This window comes from Electrophorus electricus, chromosome 3 (assembly GCF_041902795.1).
Source record: "Electrophorus electricus isolate QZ-2024a chromosome 3, ASM4190279v1, whole genome shotgun sequence".
Classification (NCBI taxonomy): Eukaryota; Metazoa; Chordata; class Actinopteri; order Gymnotiformes; family Gymnotidae; genus Electrophorus; species Electrophorus electricus.
In genome coordinates, this window is record NC_137499.1 from 24,391,970 (window position 1) to 24,419,490 (window position 27,521).

Here is a 27,521-nt window from a genome sequence, read left to right on the forward strand (position 1 = left end):
TAAATTACAGTTACAGTTAGAGAAAAAAAACTACAGATTAGAGACTATAGATTACATTTAATGACCAAAGAAAAAGATTATGTGGCCATGCACAGTCTGTGTTAGTCACCCCAAGGTCAGTATCTGACCACAGCACAGGATGTTGGTTGTGTACGTTTAGGAGTCAGGGCCCTCGGGAGACCAGCATTGCTGCTACCAGAATCCCTGCCCTGCCCAATACACACGTACCACTGTGCCACCCACAGTCATGCCATCGCTGCCTGTGCGACACTGTAACCATGAGAACGAGGCTGCCCTGGAATCTAAAGCATGCCAGAGGTCAAACTCTTCGCACCTGCGCAGGCAGTCTGTGAGCGTGGTGGAGCCAGTCATGTGACACTCGCCGTTGACCACGGTGCTGTCACCCCCTGGGCTCAGAGGCCAGAAGGGCATGGACGAGCCCGGCAGGTCCAGGCTGATATCCCAGAATGGGTCTATCGTCGTGGAAACGCCACTGCAAAGGAGCACATGGGGGGAAGGAGGTTACAGAGTTGCGTGTGTGTGTGTGTGTTTGTTTGTGTAAAAGACAGTATAGTTGGAACACCATTAACATAAGTTGAAGCTTCACCCAAATAAAAGATTTTCTGTGTGGGTATGTGCACCATTGTTCACTGAAAGGCCAGAATCTGGTGTGTATTACTGCATACATAGACGTCCACAAGCCCGATCTGCAGTTATATCACCCAAAATTCCACAGGAGCATGACAGTCTGAAACTGCAGGTAGATATGGCTCGATATGGCCAGGAAACAAACAACAGTGCTCTGTCATTCACAACGACACTTCACTGAAATGTCAAACCTCTCCTCTGGATCGAGGAATAGAAACACAAAGCACTTTTACATTTCTCTTGCACTCTGGTGAGTCATGGTGCAGTTCCAAAGAAAACCCAGCAGTGACACGGCAAAGGCAGAAGAGTCAATCAGTCACAGAGAAAAAGCCAGAGTGCATGAGACTGAAATGCATGACAGACACAGAGTGTGTGTGTGTGTGTGTGTGTGTGTGTGTGTGCGCGCGCGCGCACAGTGAGCTGTGCAGGCAAGACCACAGCTGCTACTTTCTGATAGGCCGGCTGGGGACAGCAGCCTGAGAGGCAAGCGGTTTATTCTGCACTACCCTACGGGCAGCAATAACTAATCCACAGCCTGCCCACCTTCAGCTTCAACCATGAAGGGGAAAGAGCCAGGGCTTTCACACACACACACACAGAAAGTGTGTGTGTGTGTGTGTGTGTGTGTGTGTGTGTGTGTGTGTGTGTGTGTGTGTGTGTACATGTACACATGTACAGAAACACACAGAGATGGACTTACTGGCAGACTTGGCACGTCACGTCTGACTGGAGTCCGCCAGTGAAAATTTGGTCAATGATGCAGTTACAGTGGTTTGGATTATTTGCCTTCTTCCCATTGTCATCTCCTGCAAAGAAAGAGGGGTAGTGAGAGAAACAGAGAGACTTTAAAAATGAGTGGATAGATGTTTTCTATAATGTGCCCGTGTATGTGTTGAATAGTGATCCCCTGGAGGACAGAGTGTGTGTGTATAGTGCACCCATGTAGGTGGGTGTGTCTGTGTGCTGGTCTGCATGTTATACTGTGTGCCTGCGTGCGTTATACTTCACCCATGTGAGTTGTGTGTGAGTGCAAGTACCTTTGCAGTGTCGGTGCAGCACGTCCAGGGCGGCGATGAGGAACTCGTGCGCGTCCTGCTGCTCGTAGCCGGCGAGGTGGCGTGCGTGTGTCCACACCAGGTGCAGCAGCCGGAAGGGAATGTGGGGGGAGCGGTGGCCCGAGTAGAACTAGAGAGAGAGAGAGAGAGAGAGAGATTCAACAAGCATTCTTTAAGCCCTGGCCCAGTATTTGCCTACAAATACACAGCCTTCAGCTGCAAAGTCCAGAGGAAACACTGGATCCTGCCCGTCTCCTCTGCCCAGGTCATGTGTCCTTCTCCCAGCCTTCCTTCACACACGGCAGCTCTTTGTGAAGAAAGCAAGCGAGTGTGAGTGGGGGGGGGGGGGGAGCTCATCTTGAACTAATCCCGAACTGTTCCTGAACACTGAAATGCTGCATGATATATAATTTGTTAACCATTATCACAATACTGGTGTTTGCAATACTGATATCACAGAGGATCACAATATATGAATCAGCTCTCTAATCAATAACTGTCTCTAATCAAGTGCTGTTTTTTGTGGTACTCTGCTGTGAGCATCCAGCTCTACCTCTGATGTTTCAGATGTCAGATGAAGGTTCTGTGTGTGTTCTGAAGAATTACTGCATTCGAATAATCCAACATTTTGGTAAAAATACCTTCGACCAAACTACAACGATGTGTTACTACAAGGTATATTGCACACAATATTGACAAGCATTTCTGCAATATATTTTATCCACATCATGCAGTCTTAGTAAGATAGAAACCGTAGGTGATCAATGTCTCTTCTGGCTGACTAAAGATCAGACTGGGCAAGATGAGAGTCAAGAGAAAACCCCTATAAATAGGCTGCTAGCTTACTTCAGATCAGAATCAGAAGCCTCAGATCTGCACCTCGCTCATCACATCACCACATCAGATGAAAGATAACCCAAAGAGAGCAACAGTAGATGAGTGTGTATTCACACACTACCACAACAGACCACGGTCTACCAGGATTAGCAGAAAATTGTTAAGGGAAATGCAATAATCTTAATTTATTCGGAATGCAACACACAATAACTTTATGTGAAACTGTGTCGGCAAATTTATTATTAGCACCCAGTAGCAGCGCATGTAATGAGCCCCTGCCAGTGACTCATTCTGTATGCTCCCAGTGCAGTGCACTCCGCAGTAAGTGTAAGCTACTGGAGTCAGAGGAACACTTCAGTGTGTGGAGTCTTTGTGGAGGTGCGGCTGTTCTGTGGGAAATGCGAGAGAAAGAGGATCGGGTGTACAAGAGCTGAAGGAGGGGGAATCTCACGCCCGTTCAAGGATGTGTAAACCAGTGACCCAGATTTCACATTTACGCCCGAAGGCGTCCAACATGCTCGACACACATTTGCAAGTGTGCACACACGCATGCAGATAAACACACAGACATCCCTAAGAGAGACAGAAAGAAAGAAGGCAGAGACAGAGCCCCTCACCCCACACACAAGCAGGCACAGTTCACTATTTAATGGGATATTTTCGCTGCTAATCACTTTTAACTCTCTCAAGCACAGTTACTGTTCAACCAAAGTGACCTGCATTCATGGCTGTGTTCCAGAGCCTGCCTCTCTCTCTCCCTCTCACACACACAAACAGGTACAACAACTGAGTCAGCTTCAATTTCAAACCCGGACACTACCAATTACCATGACAACCAGCCTACCCCCGCGCACGCGCGTGTGCGCGCACACACCCACACACCCACACACACACACACACACACCTCACCTCCTGAAACAGCTGAGACATCTCGCACACGAGACACGAGTTGGACTGCATCTCGCACTTGTGTCGGTCTGACAGGAAGAAATCGCGCAGCAGTGGTGTGTGGGTGAGCGCCTGGACAATGCAGTTCATGAAACATGTGTTGCCCAGGTTGATGAGGCCGCGTAAACCTGCAGCAGACACACACACGTGAAAAATCCCAGAAACACAGAACTCATTCCAGCCATACACTTTGCAACCTCTGTGAATTCCAGATGACGCAAGAAGAGGAAGTGAAGAGAAAATGTTTCCACTGGAAGGAAGTTGTGGGGCGGCATTGGTTATAGCCTCCATTCACAGTGAAACTAAACCTGCCTGAGCAGGACTCAGACTGTGTGTGTGTGTGTGTGTGTGTGTGTGTGTGTGTGTGTGTGTGTGCGCGCGCGCGCGCGCGAGAGAGAGAGACGAGCGCAGAAGTAGTGGGGGGGGGGGGAGAGAGAGAGAGCTGTCCTTGGACATTGTGATCACAGCAGCTACAGGAATTCTGAACTGATGGGTGGTGTAATATTTTCTGTCTGGGCTAAAGGTTGCTAAACAGGAAAGTTTTGGAGCATTTCCTGAACAACCTGGACTACAAAGAGCAAAAGAGTCAGAAAATGGAGTTACCCATGAGCCAAGAGTAGCGAGGCTCAGCATTATGTGTGAGCCCAGAGCAGTGAGGCCCAGCATTACCTATGGTGCAGTTGGTTGTGATTCTCCGCCGCTTCGGGTTGTGCCGCAGCAGCTCCAGCTCACGCTTGGTGGGCTCCCACGTCGAGAACTTCTCACCCGCGCCTGGGACAAGAAAATAAAACAATCACGCATCGACAGAGTGAGACGGCGTGTCGGAAGTCAGGCAGGCCTGCACAGAGCATGCGGGACACACCTACCTTGCAGCTTCCAGGCCTTCCTCTGCTCTTCTTTGGCGATCTGCTCCATGTCTTTGTCGTATATGTAGTCTTGACATGCAAAACAATAGATTCCGCCGTATAACAAGTCTATAGCTGGGGATCAGAGAGCAGAGGGAATTAGAAGTCCACAGTTTTTTTTAACTTGACAGAACAGTTGCAGGACTCGTCTGGGTTGAGTGTAGTAAAACGATGGGCAGAGGCATGCCTTCTTAAGTCTAAAGTCTGATACATAATGCAGATTCAGGACAAATTTCTAAGTAAGCCCTGATCTAGGTCCAGATCCACCCACTAAAGTTGCTTCAATTATCTGACAAGAAAAAAAAGGCTTGTTAGTGGAGCTGGCGGTTAAACGGAGGGCGCTTAACCGAGCTGGCGGTTAAACGGAGGGCGCTTAACCGAGCTGGCGGTTAAACGGAGGGCGCTTAACCGAGCTGGCGGTTAAACGGAGGGCGCTTAACCGAGCTGGCGGTTAAACGGAGGGCGCTTAACCGAGCTGGCGGTTAAACGGAGGGCGCTTAACCGAGCTGGCGGTTAAACGGAGGGCGCTTAACCGAGCTGGCGGTTAAATGGAGGGCGCTTAACCGAGCTGGCGGTTAAATGGAGGGCGCTTAACTGAGCTGGCGGTAAACATAATGCAAAAGGAATGCTCTGCACTTTAAATACCAGAATTTGTATTTATTTAATTATTTTGTGAATTTGGCACTGCAGTCATCTCTTTTGAGGAAACGGAGCATTTATTTGTGTGGCAAGAAACAGTTCTGAAGCTCATTTCTGAGACTTCAGAAAACTGAATTATAGTTTCAAATGAAAAATAAACATGCATCCCCTTTGACTTCATTACAGTTGGATTAGCAAGTTTGGTCGAGTATGTGCGTGCGTGCGTGCGTGCATCTTACCTAGGTTGTGCCGTTTGTTTTTGGCGTGCTCGTGGATGTGTTTCTTGGAGAAGCATCCAAAGAACACACAGTAGAGACAGGAGTGCAGGCGGTTCAGGTGGGCACCACACATGTGGCACATGCACGACTTAGCCTGCAGAGAGCACAGACCGTGTGTGTGTGTGTGTGTGTGTGTGTGTGTGTGTGTGTGTGTGTGTGTGTGTGTGTGTGTGAGAGAGAGAGAGAGAGAGAGAGAGAGAGAAGGTGGGAGAGATGAAGAGAGTGCAGGACAGATAGAGGTTAGTGTGTTACCAAGTGACCAAATGGCTGCACATCATTAATTCCAGACACAGAAATGTAAGATTTATTTATGTGGCAATGAGGGAATACAACAATTTCAGAGGTGTGTATATTATATATATATATATATATATATATATATATATATATATATATATATATTAAACACACACACACACACACACAAACAACGACAACAATCAAAAATATAACTAGAGCGACTCCTGTGCACAGCGTTTTTCATACGTCAATAGGACATCTAAAGGGCTTGTAAATCTCAGAAGCACAGGATTCGAGCGGTCTCCTGTGTTCTATGGCTGACGTGCCTCGGTTCCTGGAGTGCAGCTATCTCAAAAGGCAATCTGCTGCACAGACCGGCAGAATATTAGTCCACTTTGTACTTTACAGTTGTTAGTGTCAGCGGTAGCTTGGACACCTTGTGATTTGCAACAGGAAGGCAGTTGCTCATATAAAGACCCTAATGCTACTACTGAGAAAATAATATCATTATAACAGAGGCTTTCTCCACACCATGTTCTTGCCTGCAGGGTCAGACAAATTGCTGGTAGGTTAAAAAGTGACTGATATTTTATATTACACAGCTAGCTTTCTAGCTAATATATACGCACGTTGGCCTGCTAATTGCAGCACAAGGCGGGCAGTATGGCTTTGCTAGATTTGTCTTTTTATGACTTGTATTATCAAATCTACATAACACTGAAATGACAGTCAAGTGAACTCGTGTACATGAGCGAACCCGTGTTATCATGCTGGCTTGACAGGAACTGACACAATCACATTTTATGGGTAACATTTTAAACGTAAGTCGCAAGCGCCATATACATGAACAAGATGTAATATATACATGAAAATAGAACAAGACATCGACTGGGATTGTGTCATTTAGAAATACTTAAAATACTATATAACCGAATGTTTCATGCACCCCCCACCCCCCAAAAGGGTTGATGAAACGTATATGGTGCTTTACGTAAAACCCATTCACAGCTTCGTTAATGTATCAAACAACTCGCAATCTGGTGTTTTGGCTTTAGTAAGTGTAGAGAATGAGCCTGTTTTAATATAATGTTAAGGTTATACAGAAGACCTGGGCAAATGTACAGGCTTCACTTTGCATGTCAAAGGCATTCGCCTTCGTGTCGTCATAGCAACACAGCGAAAAACTAGCAGCGACTGTGAAACCCAGCAAGGTGGCAAAATACGGTAAATTGCGTTTCGGCGGCATACGGGTGAAGGGAAGTGAGGTGAAGTGTGTCCTAATTCTGCTCTAAACCCTCCGACGCCTTGAACCATTACACCCCTTTTACATACCGTTCGTCAAAGTGATAAAAGTGTACGCTTCAAGGAGGACCTTAGTACTTCAGGCGACAATTAGGACAAGGCTAGTCAGTCAGCGAGTGAAAATGCTTCTTATGGACAGATCCGCAGGGCGGTCTGTCACGAAGAAGGCTTTCAAGTGCCGGAGGAGCCGTCTCAAAAAGCCATCTCTCAGGAGCTACCTACACCGACGTCCCTGAGGTAGAAGGAGAGGAACTCGTCTGTGACTAACAGAGAACATGCAGACAGCGAGTGTTTTAGGTAGCGATAAACATCTGAACTGGAATCTGAGCCGATTTTTCAAAAGCATCAAAACACTAACTGACAATCAAATCTGGCATGAATTCTAGCCGTTTTTGCCGTAATAACTGGGACAACTGGTGGATGTTATCTTTAGAGCTGAACTGGACCCTTTTCCAGGACTGTGCCCCACAGCTGAGAGATGTATACAAAAATGCTAAACTGCGATTGTATTACTACAATTGCATTTGTATTTCAAACAATTGTATTTCATGAATGTAGTACGCTTTGAAACATTAAAACACAGTGGAAACTTCTCCATATAACGTGGTCAAAGAATGATAAATCAACAAAGCTAAATAATTTTATTTGAACGAAAGAAAGTCAAACGCACACCCATAGAAAGCTAATCTGATACTGTTCACATTACAAACTTATCAGCTTTGCAAAGTCTAACACTGCAATAAGGATTAATAAATATTCACAAATTTTACCACAGCATTTTGGTAAACTCAGAAAGATCTAACATGCAAGAGGGGAATATACTGGCTACAGTCAGATTAATCCAAACAGAAATGTGAAGTATGTTTCTACTGTTCGGCAATAATATGAGACTGAAATAACTCATGAAAGACAGAGAGAGAAAGAGACAGGAAGAAAAATACAGAAATAAACAAAGAAAAGGGGGAAGCTCAGTCCACGCTGCTCATCACGGTTGGGTAGTAACGCAATACTCGGACATGGCCTTAGTAACCGTAGTTTGGCCCTACAGTGGAAAAGAAGCTCCTGTAACTTTATTAAACCATCAGGATACAAGGAAAGATAAAAAGTGTATTCTGTTTCTGTTACAGGAAAAAGGCAACAACTATTACTGGTTAATTTTAAAAATCTAATTTTAAAAAACTAGCACGGGTTCCTTTTTTTCCTTCTTCCTTTCCCCCCCCTTTTGTAACGGTTACTATTTGAAAGAACAGTTCGAGAGTCATCACACTGCAAAAGTAGAAGCATGAAATGAAACCTGCATAGATTTGTATCTTCCTGGTGCAATTCTTGCCTTTTTTAATAATCACAGATTATTAAAAGGTCAAACACGCAGTCACTGACACCTACAGTGAGTGCTACACAATTTCTAAAGAGAGTATTACAGCATTTTAAAATAGACGAGTCCCTGATCCACTGCGGAAAAGTACACATCAGTGTCTGGCTTTGATGGGGAGGAAGCAGGAAATGAAACACAGGAATGGGAAGGCAGGTGGGGGTGAGTGGGAGTCTGCCAACAGGAAAATGGAGCCGAGGAAAAGGAAAGCCGAGAAACAAAACTCCGCTACATAGCTCACTGGACCAGACTCCGATACGTAACTCACTGGACTAGATCCTGATATACACCTCACTGGACTTGATATGCTGCACTCAAGATTGACCAATGTATGACCGTTTTATTGTCTAGGATTCACTGGTCAAGCAGATCAGATGTGTGAGAGAAGGATGCAAGCAAGCAAGCACGCACGTACAGTGTTCCATGCTGCAGGAATATGTCTGCACACTGGGATTGCAATATGATTTGCAATCAAAAAAAAAAAAAAAAAAAAAATCCCCAGTGAACCATCATGGTGACATGGTCAAAAACACAATGTGTGAGGCCGTCTGTAAAGCTAATTTGACATCAGCTGCTGTAATAAGCACTATATAAATACATTTTCCTTTGACTGGCCTACATAATTTTGACCACAATTTTTTAAATGTTTCTTGGATAAATGAATGCCATGAGTCATTAAAACAGCCAACGTGCACCAATCTGGAATGTCCGACGTTTGCAAAGCCCACGATACACACTAAAAAACACACTGTTAGGGGACTCATTGACATATTGCAGCATTACGCAATATCAGTACTGCAAAGAACCTCTGCAATAATGCTGTAAGACATGGTATCAGGTGCAAGAGGGAGTGTAGGAGCCTGTGCAGCAGTTCTGAGGCTGTTGTGAAACAGGCTCACACACACACTCACACACACACACACACACACACACACACACACACACACACACACACACACACACACACACACACACACACACACACACACACACACACACACACACACACACACACACACACACACACACACACACACACACGTCCTGTGCACCCTGCTGGTTACTCCAGGGCCACTCACACTCTTCAATCCTTGCTTGCATACGTACACGAACATGCACGCACCAGTTAGAGTGGGAGATGGAGTGTGGGCATCAAGGTGAAAGGCTCAAGGCAAGTGGCGGAGAACCGCAGAGCGAGCCAATGCCCAAGAAAAGCCTGCGATCTTAGGAGATGAGCTATGCGCCTGCGATCCATAAGCCTCCAGTTATGGCCCGCGAGTTGTGGGCTGCAGCCAGGACGCCTCTGCCTCACACAGATCACCACACCCATGGTTCAAGTGATCCTGCCAGGGCCCGGCTCCTGAGCCCCCGGCCTTGGCTCAGCCACGATGTGCCCTTTCCCACTGCCTCAGCAGCTGCCCCCGCCCAGCTCTGCCCTGCCCTGGTGCTTCTTTCTGCTCAACCACTGGCACCTTCCAAAAAACCCCAATGCTGTGATCCCCAAACCCAGGCTCTTCCAGCTTTTGGCTCCAGCATTAGGGCTTCAGTGATTGGATCACTTCGCTCAGCTGTGAACCCTGTCCAGGGGGATCACCATGGGGCTAACATGTTCCTACTAGGGGGCTTAGAGGACCAGGTTGGGAACACAGCTGTAATGTGGCTCACAAACCCCATTAGGTCAGGCATCCATCCACCGTGGCAGACAAATAGCCCAAAGGAACTTCCGGGGGTGTGAACCTCCGGGAAAGATTTTGAGAGAGTCTTTGGCACGGCCATTTACGCAGCAGTGTGCCTGCACATCCGCTGGTCCAACAGGTGCATAGAGATGGTGCGAGGGAGCATTTCCACAGAGACATGCTTGCGACAGCGAACATACCCCACTGGCTGTGAAGGAGAGAGGGCAGAGGAGTGTGAGGAGTGGTGAGTCACACTAGGGCCTGGGTGAGAATGCACACACACACACACACACACACACACACACACACACACACACACACACACACACACACACACACACACACACACACACACACACACACACACACACACACACACACACACACAGGGTTAAAGCAGCAAAAGCAACGCCACTCTTAGTATTGTCCAAGGAGCAACGTCAAAGCAACGCCACTCTTAGTATTGCCCAGGGAGCATACAGCTAACACAGTACATCTGAGTTTGCCTCTGTGTGAGTGTGTGTGTGTGTATATATACAATTTACAAACATAAACTCATATGTCAGCGAAAAAAGCAATGCTCATTGTCCGGCCCATTTGTCAGATCATTTGAAGCGCTAGTCAAAAAGCATGGGAATGTTGCATTAGACCACTTTTTTCACAAGCGAGACAAATCACCACCATGCATCAAACTGGTCATAAAAGTGAAACGCTTAGACGAGCACAGATGAACAACAGTGTTCTTGTCTGTGTATGTGTGTGTATATAGAAGATTCAGGACACTGATGAGTCGTGACAGGTTCTCGCACCCCTCCCACTCTCTGCTTTGGAGCTGAAGAATCGTTTTGTAATTGTGTTGGGATGAAAGTCCCACACTGACAGGAAAGCCCAAAATAAGAAAGGAAAGAAAGAGAAGAGGGGAGAAAGAATAGAGGGGAGAGATACAGAGAGATGGAGACACAGAGAGAACTGAGCCATCACCGATCACACTCAGCTGTGGCGGGCAGCCTCCAGAGGCCTCGCCACATCATACTGCCACCTCAGGATGTGCAGAGCTCTGGAACAGACATGCTGCTACACACACACCTTCACACACACCACACACACCACACACTCTCTCACACACAAGAACAAATGAACCTATGAGAGCAAGGGCACAACTGGGAAAAGGCACCTTTGGATTTAGCCAATAAAAGCAGAGAGGGGAAAGAACCAACCACAAGCAGACAGAAAACCCAAGGCTGCCATTGTTATAACAGAAACCAGGCCAAGCCTGACAAGTCAAAAAGCATGGCTGGCCCAAGGGGCTGAGGAACATTGGCTAGATTCATGAGGAGCCACAGCAATTCCCGTTATATCGGGGATAGGAAATGAAATGCAGCTAGGTGCATTTCATTCTTGAAGAAACAGAAAAGTCAACAAACAACTGAAACTGTGTCGAACATCACAGTGGTCAAGTGAAAACTGCTGATCATACGAACATCTCAGAAGTCATGTGACCCCTGCTGACCACAGCTGCTGGGCTCCTCAGGGGAAGAAGCAGGCACTCCTCACAATATGGCAGAGCAACCAACCAAACAAACCTCAGTCCTCAAATCCAGTGTGGAGGGTCACTGCATTGCTTCCCGTGCTTCAACACAACATGATTCAACCTGAAGGGATTGATCAAGCAGTAAATAACTTTAATCAAGTATTTAACCCATAGAAAGTGGAAGATGAATGAGGTCGTCGTTTCCACTCAGATTAATGATCTCATTGCCCACCCGACAACAGCAGCAGTGTTTCTGAAAAATAAAGGGCTTTCTGCACACAGTGAAATTTCAGTGCAACGTTTATGTGAAAAACGTGATCGCTAATTCTCTTAAAATAACTAAGTTGAGAAAGAGGTACAAATTTGATGTATAACAAACCAATGCCTAGAAAAAAAATCTTTAAAATTACCTTGCAAAGAATTACCAACATTTGGTTAGTGTTCAAAACGCTGAAAGAAGCAAAGCCACTTAACGTAAAATGCTCTGGTCCTCCCAAACTGAATCTAAGGACCACATCAGGGCGTGACTCACTGGGCAGACCTTCTGTCTCCTCAGTGCTTGAGAGAGATCGCCTTCCCATCAACCACTATCAATCAGAGTGGAACCCACCCTGACTCAGAGCAATTGTGGGGAAGGGAAAAAGACCAATACAAGGCTGAGTTTTAAAGAGAGAGGGTGAATGATTATGAGCCATATGGAGCAGTTCCAGGCCTTCAACCATTTACCAAATGTCTCAGGAGCTAATTTACTAAAGGTCTGTGTGTTCAAACTCGCATGCAAACTTGATAACACAGCTTATATATCGCCTTCATGCATTCATTATTCACTCATGTTATCTGTGTAAATCACTCAGAAAACATCTACTAATTATACATGCAATTTATTAGACTTTCCAAACAAAATATGGCTCTTTATTTGGGATCTTAGTAAACTGTGTCTTTGGAATAGTCGTCTAGGATCTGTGCCCCTTGGGCCATAAAAATGTATCACTACAATATGACAGACACAACCACTTATATCAGGTAAGCAATCACAGTACAGGTCATTGCAGATCAAACTGCTGGGAAAGACAAAAGATCTCTGCACAATAAAGCATGTTTAGTCTCAATATTACTCTAAAAAAAGGAATCATTTAATACTTGAATAAACCGCTTAAATTGATCACACTTATCGTGCATCTTCAAAATCATAAGTATGGGTTCACCCAAATTGGATGGATACTTCAATGTCAGATCAAAAGCACGTAATATGTACTCAGAGAAGCCTTTTACAAGGACTGGAAAAGCGAGTTTACATTAGCACCATGCGTACACAGGAAGAACATGTGAATTCAAAAACAAAATCCTGTCCTGTCTATCCTTGCCATGCACAGGATGTGCTATTTCCTTGTTCCAAGTCTCCATGGAAAAAGCCCAGGCGTGCCACGCTAGCCGTCGACAGGTGCTCGCTAGCCCATGTAGTCGCGGCAGCTGGGTGTGCTCGCAAGCCAGGCCCCCTGATCGTGTCATGCAAGTCTGGCCGAGAGACAAAAGGCCAGCTCGCGTCGCCATGGACTACAGAGAGGCGGCAGGCCAGGTTTGGGGGCCCCTGTGGCCTTTGTCTGGTCCGAAGCAGGCACCGGCAGATGTGCTCAACCCCAGATAGGCAGGCCGTGCCGGGGCTGGCTGACGTTGCGGCTTGGGGCTCGGCCAGGAGAAGTGGAGGCGGTCGAGCTGAACAGCTCGGCCCCCAGAGCTGCTGTGCCGGACCAGCCGGTCAGAGCATCTGCAGCAGGACACCACGCTGGCAGGTGTGGAACACAGTCAGGGAGAGCACTTGGCGCTAGCATGAGTTAGCATAGCTTGGTCCAAAAAAAAAACAAAACCAAAAAGCTAGTGTATTTCAATTTAAAAAAAGTATCTAGTAATTATCTATTCTCAAAGTTAGGGGCTCTAGCTTTCCATACCCGTTACCCATATTAGCATTTTTTGGTCAGACTACGCCGAGATACACACCAGTAAATATATTGCAAACACCAGGGGGCAGTAGAATCACATTAGTGGGTAGAAGTAGTATAATTAGAGCCAATCACCAACCTGTTACCATGTGCAATGTGCTCCCAGAGCTACAAGGGATCATCCTGTAGCTCTTTATTAACGGTCAGCCTCTGAGCAGAGGACCACTGTTGGGTCTCATCTCAGCAGAGATGCTGACGTGTGTAAAACCACCAGCAGCACTGGTGTGTCTGATAAAGCTGGACCTCAACTGCTCCTGCAAGATGGCTGCATCTAATAAACTAATAAACTGGTGAACAAGTGCAGGCATGAGGTAGATGTTTCCAATAAACTAAGTATTGGCCCCTCCACAAAAGTGAAGACTCCAAATCAGTGAACTTTAGAAACCTTTTGGCAGCCTTGGCATTTTTACTGGTGCATCTTGACCCCAACACATCACAAAGGAGTTTGGTTTAGTCATACAAAAGCAAGAAAATAAATAATATATATTAAAAAAACACACATGATGAGTATTTATTTCACTTCTCAAGATTCTGATAACATTTTCTTCAATCTGACCCATCTTAGAAGCTTCCAGAGTACAGCTCTGTAGAAGTGTTTTCCAGATGCTTTTATGCAGACAATCTCACATATACACAGGACAAGATGTAAAATATCCTACGCCATTAGAGCTTCAGAGTCTTATTCTTTTCATTCCAGCAACCACAAAACGGGTCATCAGGTAGGCACCTCACCTCATCAGTGTTTTGTTAAATTAAGCCTACGACAACTCCAGAAAGCTCAACAGTGAGGTCTGGCGTCCCAGCCTCACCTCCTTCCATATTCAGTTTGCCACAACCTTTTAAGCACTATGCCACTAACAAATGCAACACGTAAAATCCATGATGGCTTTCCCAGCGTCTAAGGCCGTTCCCATCCATATATATATCCATATTATATATATATATCTCCATATTATATATATATATATATATATATATATATATATATATATATATATATATATATATATATATATATATATATATACATACATACATACATACATACATACATACATACATACACACACATTTATTTATTTATCAGAATGACAGTGTGTGTTCCCGGGGAATCAAACCCATGGCCTTGGTGTTGCCAGCAACCTTGGCTTCCTACCTCTACCAAGTCAGCTACAGGAGCTCACAGCCACTTACTGCCCTTTTGATCACATTCCTAGGCATCGGCAGAAACATCACAACAGTGAAGTCTGTTTCAACCGTTCAACTGGTGATCCTCAAACACTGAGTAAAATAAAGCCATAATACATAAAAAAAAGGGAGCTTGCTACATGAAGAACCAAAAGCACCCTGAAAATTTCCAGTTATATCTCTGCCATGCCAACCATTCAGGAATGAACCACTCCTGAATCTGCAGGTGAAGGGGAGGGGGGATGGTGGAGTGGGCCGCTGACCACCTTGTGCAGTCCATCGGAACTGGGAGACCTAGTTCCTCAATCATAGGATGTTGAAATCTATACAAAAAACACCAGTGTAGGCACACATAAAAGTGGGGAAGTCACAAGGATGGCTTCCCTGTGACAATTTTATAAAGGATAAAAGGGAAATGAAGATAAAGGAAATTTAACAAACAAATAAAGGTCCCACCCCCCCTTGGCCATTAATCAGATCCAACTGGACCAATGCACTCCTTATTGCCAATAAAGGGGCCAATCACCAGTCTTCATGCTAATGAAAGCAGAGAAAGTGCCGCACCTCCAATTAGAACAGGCAGTACAGAGATAATTAACCCGGTCGACCTGGGCAATTAGCCTGGGCAGACTAATTACTGTGCCATGTAACACTCATTAGCTCATTAGCACCGAGTCAAAGTTCTCCATCTAATCCTATTTGTATAGGCTCATCCTCACAGGCAAAAGAGCTTATAGACACAACTCTATAGCCCCTGTTGTTCCCAGTTCAGCTGCAGCAAGAAATTAAACTGCTTGCATTAACACTGTATTTGATTTGGGCTAAGCAATGCAGCCATGATACGGTCACTGCAAGCCACATGAAGTGCAGGCAAACATCTGTTCCCTACTGTGGGCAAAATGGAAGTGGATCCAAAGGCACCTAGCATAGCTTTTGACCTCTAGGGTCAAGCACAACTTGGGCATGATGCACCTCACAAACATTGGCACGAATCAAGATGACAAGAGCTATATATAGCTATGGATTGAATGGACAGTCTATGGACCTTAATAAGAAGTCAAAGAGAGAAATCAGTGGAGTGTTGGGATTCAACCTGAACAGTTTTCGTCCGAGAACACAGAGACTCCACCGAGTCTCTGCTTTATTTTCCCAGTGTTGCTGCTTAGCGTTCCAAGAGGAAGGGCTCTGTCCGGATGCGCTCACTCCGAGCACAACAACGAGAGCCCCGTATTAAACGGCTGAGGGAAGGAGCGCAGGTCGTGTTGGCTGCCACCCCTGCCTGAGGCAGTCATCGTGGAGGACACACGTGCTACGCTAACCTCCGTCACAGGCACCAGGGCACAGCATGCGGAGGGAGAGAGGGCAGACGTGCAACAGGAATGACAATAGAAGTCTTCAATAGCACAGACTACCTAAGACTAATCACAGACCCTCCTCGTTACAGCGTCTTTAGCACGGTGTAATTTAACAATGATTCAGGTTGGGTGTGTAAGGAATCTCTGGTTAAACAGAAGTTCATAAACCATAAATGGCCTCTTACCAGATACCACACACTGCATGGATGTATGACCGTTTAGCTATAGTCTAAATGCCGATATAGCAAACGTTACAGGCCTGTTTTTAGTCACTTATAGCAGTGTCTTCTTTCATTAATTATTCTACATTGCAGACCTAAATTATAACAACAATATGTATAACATTGTCCTGTGATGCTTGATATAAAGACAATATTCTCATACAGAAATGCATGCAAAGCAGCCAATCCCATGCAGTGCTGAAGAGTGAAGTGAAACTAATTGAGAGCATTTATCATTAATGCGAAAAAAAAACAAACCGCTGGACAGCCATAAATCCTGCTTCACCAACCCTCCCTGGTAATTTGATTTGCCAAAAGAAAATGTCCAGCTTGAAATATGCACACCCCTTCCCCATAAAGGCTGATTCCAGCTTGGTGTCACAATGGGTCCATCCTCCTGAGAATTAAGGCTATCTGCTGGTAATCTGCTTGGACACTGATTGCGAGGAGACGAGACGTCTGTTCTTCGGGGATGTGTGTCCCTGCCAAAGTGTGCACCTGAATGGGGGGAGGGGGTGAGGGAGGAGAATCGGGAGAGGGGGCACCAAAGATGCTCATCCCCGCTTCGCATTAGAGAAAAGTGTTCGTCAGCGCTGGTCGTCATCCCCGACAGGTGTCCTGACATCTGCTTAACAAATGGTGTCCAAGCTCGCGTCCCTGGGACGCAGACGTGGAGATGAGCACAGGCGTCATTAGAGCTGGTGTCTACCGTCACCGGCAGTCATGGCAAGCGAGAGCAAAATAAGACGAAAGAAGCAGAGTCAGGCCCGTGTTTACTTTTTGCTTTAGATGTCGTGTGAAGTGTTGTCATATCACTAGCTTCACTGCATTAACTGTAGTTTTTGGCAGTCACTGTATCACACTAGCAGAAACTGATAATGATCAATAGGGGAGGAATCATACTGCACTCTCTGGAGATGGAGAAGGGGGAATATTGGAGATGGAGAAGGGAGAAAATACATAGCAAGTGTATCTGCGAACAGACTACATTCATTTCAAAACAAAGGCCTACATCTTAGTCACGGGCCCATATAAAATCTATTGCTTTAATGAAGAAACTCTGACTTGTACAGGCTGCCACTTTTAATACAAGATGTCAAAAAAGTCTATTTGGATGTGGGACTTCATTTCAGAATGTGCTACTCATGCAAAAAAACTACTATCCCTGATGTTATTAGTGCTTGTGAACGAACCAAGTAAGAATGAAAACCAATAAATGAAAGTAAAATGTACAAGCTGCAAAACACCTTGGGTTTAGCACTTCAACCTCAACATGCACCTACACAAACTGCAGAACGAGTGCATGGTCTCCCTTGTGAATCTCACCGATATTTCTCGTTCATTTGACACACAGGTACAGCTTGACATTGCACAGATCTCTTAACCCCACCAGGGGCTGCATTAGGATTTTTCCCCATGTATTCCTGAAATGAGTGTACTGGTGTAGTGAAATGAGTGTACTAGTTAACACAACAATCGCAAGAACAAACAATTGAAGAACAGTGACCTACAGACACAAGTGTTTTAAAACACAAGGACTCTGCCAGGACACCATACCCTTGTTGCCTTCTCGCTCACACACACACACAGAGAGAGAGAGAGAGAGAGAGAGAGAGAGAGAGAGAGAGAGAGAGAGAGAGAGAGAGAGAGAGAGAGAGAGAGAGAGAGTGTGTGTGTGTGTGTGCAAGTACTTGGGCTTAGCAAGGAAAATTCCTAATTTATTTGCAGTCAGAATCAGTTAGTTACCTTACACCATGTCACTGCTTAGCTAGACACTACTAGCTGGGACTACAGTCAAGAGTAGCAGTAAATGGCTCCGCTACCTCTTTAGAACATGTCACACTTAAAACGGAGAATCATCTTAACTGGTTTTTTTTTTTTTTTTTTTTTTTTTTTTTTTTTTTTTTTACCTAATCAAGAGCTATTCATCCATCTTAACAGCAACAGGCCACAAACAAAGCCGAGCAGCTCTGGGATGCCGTGAAAACCAAAAGTGTGCCGCCTGTTTGCAGGAGGAGTCTTAAAGCACATGCGGTAAGGAGCGCTCACGCCCCAGCCTGACGCCTTGTGGCTGTAGATACTCTGCACAGCGGTGACGCAGGAGCTGATGACACAGTGCGTCCGGTCGAGGGTTGCCCTTGACGGACAGACAGCATGCCTAGAAGAACAAAGGTCTGCAGCAGTCGAATCAGGACCTTTAGGAATCTTTAAGTTGAGCATCACATTTTACAAGCAATCCTCAGCATTTCTGATGTAGAGAAGTGCAATTATATTTGAGAAGAAAACTGAAGGCACCGTTACCCAAGGAGCACTGAGGGAAATCCAGTTTATGATGTCTGCCTTTGTTATCAGTATGTTGATAAGGAAGTAGGCTTGTGCATTTGACATCATCTGCACGGTCAGTGGGGAATCAGTTGATATGTGTGTTCCACAATGTGAAAGCTTTGCTGGATTCTATCACTCAGTGTGCCAAACTCCGCTCACCAAGTTTTGTGGGTCCTACATCACCGTCAGTCCTATAAGAAGCAAAATCGACTCCCTGGCACACGGTGACCGCCTCAAAAATGTAAACGCATTACAGTGCATGCACAAAAACCATGCCAGACAGTTGTCACGTCAGCATTTAGGACTTTAAAAAGTGGTAGGAAACGTAAGGGGTAAGAGCGAGCTACCCAAGGATTGCGTCATCACGCGGGGGTGGCGTGCGCACAGATGGCGGAACACAGTAAAGCTCGTGGAGCTGCTATCCTCATTCATATTGAGGAGAGAGAGCGAGAGCGAGAGCGAGAGAGAGAGAGAAAGAAAGAAAGAAAGAAAGAAAGAAAGGGTGGGGTAAAGAATTAATGTTTCCCTAAACAGACGGGCTGCCTTGTGGATACAGTTCGCTACGGTTTACCAGCAAAGCGTTTCCGCACCACGTCCCCAGAAAAAGCGAGCGCAAACTAATGAAAAGACGTGACATAACTGTTATTGTCCTGGTCACCAAGCCTAAACCTTCATTCCTCGGAAGAGAAAATTCGCCCTCCAAATATGCGATGTTACGTTAGTTAAGCCTCTTGACTGGTGTTTGATTGTAAGCATTCAGTCATAAGCAGCAGGGACTGCAAGATCTTTTTACAGGATGCTTGCTAGTGATCTAAATGAAGTCTCCATCAACACATCCCAGTGGGTGTTGTTCTAGTTTACCTCTCACACCCAGTGAGCTAGACAAACTTGGACTATTAATAACTCTGTCAGAGACTTGACGATAGTTGTGTAAAAGGACACAACGTGAAGCAAATCAAAGCATGAAAGCAATGCAGCCGGCTGGACTGATCATATCCTTATAGGCTGGACCATATTCTGTATGTATTAACTGGTGCACAGCCATGCTAGCAGGCAAGCATCCCTCTTAACACACACCCCTGCACTTTACACACCGCTGTTTCCCAAGATGCAGAGGCGATCTGGGTTCTATAGAGAGCTGTGCCTGCAATAAGACGCAACTTGCATTGCTAGGTATCCTAATGTAGCTCTCTTACATGGACACTATCCGGTGTGCTTCCAACTGTGTGCGGGGCATCGCATACAACACAGTTAACCTAGGTAATATTCAATCAACCTTATTGCATTTCACTTTTAGATTTGGTAACATAGCTAGCTAGCCGTGGCGTTTTGTTTTGTTTCTTTTTTTACCTTACGTCTCCTGGTTTCGGCAGTCCCGCTCCACACAAAGCATTGATATATGACTCGGAGGTTTTGTTTCCAGTTGTCCACTTTAAACCCGTTCACATGGGAGCAGCCGGCCGGACACATGACAGAAGCGACATCCAGTTGTGTGACTGAAGTGAGGAAACGTGTCCGAGAAGAATTACTAGCCAGAAACTAGCGAGCTAGCTGTCCGGAACGGTCTCCGAATTAAAACGGAACCGCTACAAATGCGGAGCGAAAATCGAATAGCCGCTAACTCAAAGTGCTGCTCGTTTCACTACTTTTATTAGATTATCTAGTGTGTCCTCCAGTTTCGGACAGTCTCTCTATTGCGTTAGCCTTAACATTTGCTAGTTCCAGCACTTCCACTTACACTCAACAGATTTTTTACGGTCGGCAACAGCAATCCGGATTTCGAGACTACACCATGAGCTTTGCTATGACCTGTCCATGTTGGTTTCTGATTTGCTGACACGGATGAGTCTTACAATCGATTGGTTGTCGAGTGTTCTATTTCCCGTTGATGCCACGCCCATACGAGTTTTAGCGCTAATATTACTGGTGAAGGGAAATGCCTTTTCGTAGCGAGTGGGCTGTCTTACCGGTCTAATGGAACCAATCAAAACAGTCATATGAGTGCCTTTTCACCCCACGGACAATCACATGAACGTCCCCAGAAATGCTCACAGATATCCAGTGTTAAAATATATAAATAAATTTTGCGTGAAACTAATATTATTTTACTACACTAATGAGCCTTGTATTATTATTATTATGACTATGATGATGATGATGATGATGATGATGATGATGATGATGATTCTCTCAAAAATTGCATCACACAGCTGTTTTATCGCTAGAGGCTCAAAGTATTTGGTTGCCTTGTGTGTACTGTCTCTGGATTGGTTTTAAAAACTTTGCCTTCAACTTTAATATTGTAGCATCTGTGAAAAAAACAAACAAAAAAACAGAGAATGTAATTAACATGCAAAAAAAAACAAAAAAAAAACATAATATTTGAGTGAAACAGCAATAACAGAAAAAAAAGGATTAATCTAGTTAGGAACTAGGAGGCAGGATAACTAAACACATGACACATGAGGAAAATGGCAGACAAACTTCTAGTATTTAAATTAAACTAAAATGACAGGACTGAATTAAACTCATACATACACACAAACCAACATTTTCAACAACAAATATGAGCAACAAATATTTAACTGAAATAAGGTTGTGAAGAAGTGCATGTCACACTGGGAGCCCTCAATGTGCAATAAACACGTATGCCAAGCCAGTTATCAGATACCCAGCAGACACAATAAGCTGGACAAGAGAAGAAGTAGAAACTGCTGACATCAAGACCAGAAAATGCCTCACAATCCACAGAGGAAGGAAAGGCCCTATGAAGTGTAAGATCTACTGTCCAGGGTGATACATGAAACCTCCATGAATACATGCCTCTGTGGAATGTACCACCAAGAGATGTGGTTGACATAAAACAATCCTACTGATGGCTGGAAAAGGCAGGACTGAAGGACAACACAGAGTCATTAATCATGGCAGCACAAGACAAAGAACTATGTACTAGGTCTATTGAAGCAGGGGCGTATCACACCAGAGAAAACCCAATATACAGACTGTGCAAATGAGCCTCTGAGACAATTCAGCACCTGTTAGCAGGATGCAGGATACTGGCAGGGAAATGATACACTAGGCGACTCAACTAAGTGGCAGGGGTCATATACAGGAACATATTCAAGGCATATGAGCTGGACAAAATGCAGAAAACAGGAGTGGTAATAGATGTGACAGTTCCAAGTGATGGAAACATCCAAAGGAAGGAATCTGAGAGGTTGTTAAAAATACCAGAGTAGCACCAGCTGGGCCCCATGGATCTTGAGGTCTGTCAGACCCCCATTCAGTCCAGTAAGACCCACATTCAGTCCATTTAGACCCACATTCTGGTTCCTGTTGTTCCTGTTGGGGTGTCAACCAGAGGAGGATGGGCCCCCGCTTTGAGTCTTGGTTCCTCACAATGTTTCTTTTTCATGCTTTATGGAGTTTTTCCTTGTCACTGTCATCCTTGGCTTGCTCACTGGGGGCTTGGACTCGGACATCTGTAAAGCTGCTTTGTGACAATAGCTGTTGTAAAAGTGCTATACAAATAAATTTGTCTGACTGGTAAAACTATAGTTCTGTTCCAGTTAATGGTGCAGTCATATATATGTGAAAATGTGTCATTTAATCAGTTTGATTACTTCTTTGATATATTTTGTGGGATTTTGCCAAAGCCAGTTTGATCTCAGTGGATGTGATTGGGCATAACTGTGCCTTATTACTGTGATTAATGATAAATGATGAACATAGGGCTGTGTCCTTGTTTGGTTTTAGTAGTCCTGATATTAGTGCAGCATTCATTTGTGGTGAAACGAATTAAGTGCTCTTTATTTCATGGACTATTTCAAATAGAACAAATCACTGCAGACATCCCTAATGAAGAAGATGGATCATAAACTGAGGATGAAGGAACACTGGCAGTGGCTCTCACATGGTTCAACGAGTGCCAGATTTGGGATTTGGTAAGCTATAGAACAGGTTGACATAGAATGTTGATGTCTGTATGCGTGGTTCCCTCTATGCAGAATTGGGGAGGTGGTCTGGCTGCGCAGAGCTGCCATGCTGGTGATACTGTTGGTGATTCGTTCAGAACCGAAGGCCCATTTAGATAGTATGACTTTGTTTACCAGTATGACAGTGCCTTACCATGATACACCATCCTATGTGTTCTTACTCAGACATAACTTGATTGGATTTTGACCAGACAACGAACCAGAAGACATATCCACGGAGAGCACAAGCTTTTTGATGTGTAATGATGAGTAATGGTTTGTTTTTTGCATGACACATCACATGACTGGGCCGCTGTAGTTGCTTAGCCCAAACTTAGTACATATGGTTGAACATAAGTCAGACCAAAGGATTAAGGAAATGCAACCAACAAGTTTTCTGTGGGAAATTCTTGAAGAAAACCACATCCCAGGTGGTTACCTAAGTAAGCTGGTTAAAATAAAACCCACAAGTGTGCAAAACATTCAAAGTAGATAGTAGATTCTTCGAAAAATCTTCACTTTTATTTGTGTAACATATTTTTTATGTATTTGGTATTATTCTAAAATGTGGAAATGGTTAAAAAATCAATTTAGGCTTAGGTATTTAGGCTGCTTCTCTCAGAAAATAATGACTGTTATTTAGCCACTAGAGGGAGTGAGATGTACACTTACTTTGCAATATGCATTTTGTGGCCAGAAGACCCAAAAGTGCAGCATAGAGAAAGTCAATAGAAATATGCCAAAACAGGAATCCAAAGAAATGAATTACACATATACCACTGTCCACATTTGACCAAGTATGATATTTTACTTTTGAGTTTGTTTAACAGTGCCAGAGTATCTCCCAATGTCTTGATCTTCCAATGCCTACCAAGATGGTGCTTCTGCTTAACTCACTGATACATTCTCACTTCTTAACAAGAAACCAAACAGTTGATTTGTACAGACACATAATGCCCTGGCTATGCAGTTCCTCCATAACTAGTTCTGCTGCAAGTTAAGTCACATCAAATTTATTTTATATATATATATATATATATATATATATATATATATATATATATATATATATATAGAGAGAGAGAGAGAGAGAGAGAGAGAGAGAGAGAGAGAGAGAGAGAGAGAGAGAGAGAGAGAGAGAGAGAGCTTGCATTGGCACAAAGCAGCTTAACAAATAGATTTACATTTTACGTTTACATTTACGACATTTAGCAGACACTCTTATCCAGAGCAACTTACAAAAGTGCTTTGTCATTTACTCATAGAATATATCCAAGTACAGTACAGTAGGTTAGAATCAAACATACCAATGAACTAGAATACTGTAGAATACAGGGATGAATGCTGATACCTAGAAGTGCAAAATACATAAGGTATATCTTAAACAATGATAAGTGCTATAAACAATAAGTGCTAGAGTTTGTTAAACAACATAAACAATACCCTACAATAAGTACTAAATTAGTCAGTCAATAAAATGGATTAAGGAAGAAATTTTGGGAGGCCCATATTACAAACGGTCCATGCATTATTATTTCTGGGACTGCCTTAGCAACATGCTCTTCTTACATGATACAGACAAAGTAGTCTATGTATTTATTACTTCAAGATTGGACTACTGTAATGCCTTACTATCCGGCTGTACCAATAAGTGCCAAAACAAGCTCCAGATAGTTCAAATTGCAGCAGCCAGAGTTCTTACTAGAACTAGAAAATTTGAACACATCACTCCTATCTTAGCTACTTTACATTGGCTCCCAGTTAAATGTCATATTGATTATAAACTGCTTCTAATAACTTATAAAGCACTGAGTGGTCTTGCCCCACAGAACCTTAGTGCATTATGATCCACCACATCTGTATAGATCAAAAGGTGCAGGCTCTGTACTAGTACCCAGAATAAGAAAATCTACCACAGGGGGCAGAGTCTTTTCCTATAAAGCTCTCACACTATGCAATAACTCTCTTGGAAATGTTCAAGACTCAAACACAGTCTCAATATTTAAGGCTAGGCTGAAATCTGTCCAGTCAGGCATTTTATTAACTACTTCCCATCTTAGATAAAGGTGTAGATCGGGGGGTCCATAGGCATTGAGAGTTATGCTAAACTGGGATGTTGTAATGCTGTCACCTCACCTCTCTTTTGTCACTCAAGTTTGTTGATTGAGAGTGGTGGAGTGCTGATGTTCCAGGGTGCCCTCATGCCTGTGTTTCCTTCTGGCTCTTTCCTATTAGCTGTCATAGCTAGATCCGTCAGAGTCCATCCTTGCACATTATAGTTCCCTAACTACACACCCTCGTACCTGGACATGCCTAATAATCTATTCTCTCTTTCTGCCAAGGTACACCTACCCCTGATGTCATGATGTTACTGAGCCTCCACTCATCTCAGCTGCCGTGGCTACTCCCATCTCCCCCTGATGTCCCCTCCTGTAGCCTTGCCATATCTCCACCCTAGCCAACTATTTCTCCGTTGTCCTTAATTGACATTCTATTGCGGGATGGGTCTCGGACACAAGCACACCATTGGGATAAGACTAGGACCTCTAGAAAGTTAGATTAGACATTAATTGCTTATTTCTTCATTTTTTAATTTATTTTTCTCTTAAAATTGTTATTATTGTGTTGACCATTGTCGGCCAGAGGAAGATGGACCCCCCCTTTAAGTCTTGGTTCCTCTCAAGGTTTCTTCCTCATGCTCCTTGCCACTGTCGCCCTGTGCTTGCTCACTGAGGTTTTGGACTTGGACATTTGTAAAGCTGCTTTGTAACAATATCTGTTGTAAAATGCGCTATATAAATAAATTTTGATTTTTGATTGATTTATTATATGATGTATAGGGCATGTAGCAAGTCAGGTTCAGAGTCTCAGCTGCTCCAGAGAGTCAAGTGTGGGTAAACAGTTTCTACATGCATAGGAGTCGATGGAATGGGTGGAGGGATATAGCTATATTAGTTTTCTGGCATTACCTCAGGTTGCTCATCACCGATGTGCAGAATTCAGTGTTGCCATCATCTCAGCAGTAATTTGCAGATAAAACAGAAAGATGTCATTAGATCTGTAAAGATGAACCACACATGAACATTAGACATATGCTGAGGATCAACTGCTTCAGCAGATTTGTCTGTAGCAATATGATTAGAAAGGAAGGCCAGAGGGTGACCACCCTCTGTGCACTCCACCCACATCATCGTCACAAACCCGAGTAAATACATGAAATAGCTGGACAACAGCGACAACACCCTAGATTACCGACAAACTGTATGAACAGGAGACCCAGGCTCTACACCTTTATATACAGGGAGCTAACGAAAAGCTTAAGTGAATACACAAATTTTAAAGTAGATTTAAAAATTGAGAGTATGTCTGAGTCCTGAATTAAAGCTGGAAGGTTACTGAATGAATGAATGAATGAATGAAGTTACACTTATATAATGCCATTCTCAGAACCCAAAGATATTTTACAATCACCACCCAGATTTTACACACAGCTGCATCCTTGTAGAGAAGTTTCTTATTGGTTAGTACAGCTGGACTGTATTGTTGATTATTATTGAGTCTAGAACAGGAACAAACACTTTTTTTTCAGAATGTTTTTTCAGGAATAGCTATAAAGATGTAGAGACTATTTATGGTGTTAGTTAAAAATAACTTTCAGTGCCATTAAGACATTTAAAAACCTACATTAACCACAAAACTTAAAAAAAAAAAGATTTTTAAGAGGGTGCCTTCATATTTTTCCTTTTTTTCTTTTGCACCCACACATGCACATTCTTAAATAAGCATAAATAATAATATCCTACCCAACACATACAAGTGGTATTTAAAATCCACATTCAGATCAGATCCTTTTCTTCACTTTCTTGGAAGTGAAAGGTGGAGAGAGATAGAGGCTGTAGGAAAGGAAAATATAACCTACCTGTGTTTGCAACAGCCCAGACATACCTCAGATGGGAAATAATCCAAGCATAGAGCGGTCCAATTGGATCACAGACTTGTACCAACACTATACTATTCAGTTATTTGGTGTTTACTCAGCTGATAATGAGTTAAATCAGTTATTTGAGGGCGGATGAGGGGACATTGTTATTCCTTGGGTGCTGTTACCCATTCTTGCACTAGAGGGCGCTACACGCACGTTAATTACATTTCCAAAGTTCCTACATCTGTCAGGTATCGGGCAGTTAAGAAATATGGTGCTATTAGGAATTTCTGCATGTTTGCAAGAATTTTTCAAAAGTATTTTTCAAAAGTCAAATAACTAATTTAAGATTATCTTAACACTACAATTCCTTTAGAAAATGGCCTAAGTTATTATAACTGCATGCCCATCTATGGGGTTCATGATAATAATAGTAAGCAATATTTTTTAAAAAGAGTTCTCTGTAAATCTGTGTCAAAGTTATTTTGAGAACACAGTGGGATAATCAATGTTAAACACCATAAGTGGTAAGATTATGAAAATATGGAAATTTAGACAAGGAGAGAAATGTACTGTTGTTATGGAAAAGCCTTAATCTCTTTATGTCAAAGAGATTTCTTGACTAGAGTAGACATAAAATGAATAAATATGTTTCTTATGACAATACGGTTAAATAAAATATATCTTGGTGTAAATATATAATGTATGTTTTTTAAAAATCCTGTTCTCTCTCTCTCTCTCTCTCTCTCTCTCTCTCTCTCTCTCTCTCTCTCACTTTCACACACACACACAAGTGTTTTATGGTTGAGCAGGTAGCACTTTGGCCCCTCTTCCCTCTTCCCATAGTAAGCAGTGGAGTACATAGTAGTACATGGAAATTAGGAAATACAATCAGCTTTGCTTTAAATGCACAGCAAATAATGTCTGCTCACTCAGAGACTTTCCAGTAATAAAGAATCTCAAAATGTCAAATTCAAGTAACAGTGATGGAAAATTCAGGAGCACAAATAAGTCTGGTCATTGCTAATTTGTAATGGTTATGTAATTGTTATGTATTGTTCTTACTTGCTGCTATAAATTAGAAGAAGGAAAAGTGTTATTTTTATTT

At 43.6% G+C, this 27,521-nt stretch overlaps 1 protein-coding gene across 2 annotated transcripts in view; it reads right to left on the bottom strand.

Moving 5' to 3' along the window:
- The window catches only part of LOC113575338 (ubiquitin carboxyl-terminal hydrolase 22-like), a 29,021-nt gene extending 8,684 nt beyond the window's left edge, over window positions 1–20,337 (bottom strand). The window contains exons 1-8 of one of the 2 annotated variants that reach the window (XM_081710758.1): window positions 19,868–20,337; window positions 5,272–5,404; window positions 4,355–4,423; window positions 4,158–4,259; window positions 3,450–3,616; window positions 1,686–1,833; window positions 1,349–1,454; window positions 335–493 (exon numbers count right to left, since the gene is read on the bottom strand). In XM_081710758.1, the coding sequence (XP_081566884.1) occupies window positions 335–493; window positions 1,349–1,454; window positions 1,686–1,833; window positions 3,450–3,616; window positions 4,158–4,259; window positions 4,355–4,423; window positions 5,272–5,404; window positions 19,868–19,987 (1,004 nt within the window). In that variant the 5' untranslated portion in view covers window positions 19,988–20,337. Of the gene's footprint in view, window positions 1–334; window positions 494–1,348; window positions 1,455–1,685; window positions 1,834–3,449; window positions 3,617–4,157; window positions 4,260–4,354; window positions 4,469–5,271; window positions 5,405–19,867 lie in introns of both variants that reach the window. The other variant, XM_027006789.3, reaches the window with a different exon arrangement.
- Between the last annotated feature and the right edge of the window lie 7,184 nt (window positions 20,338–27,521).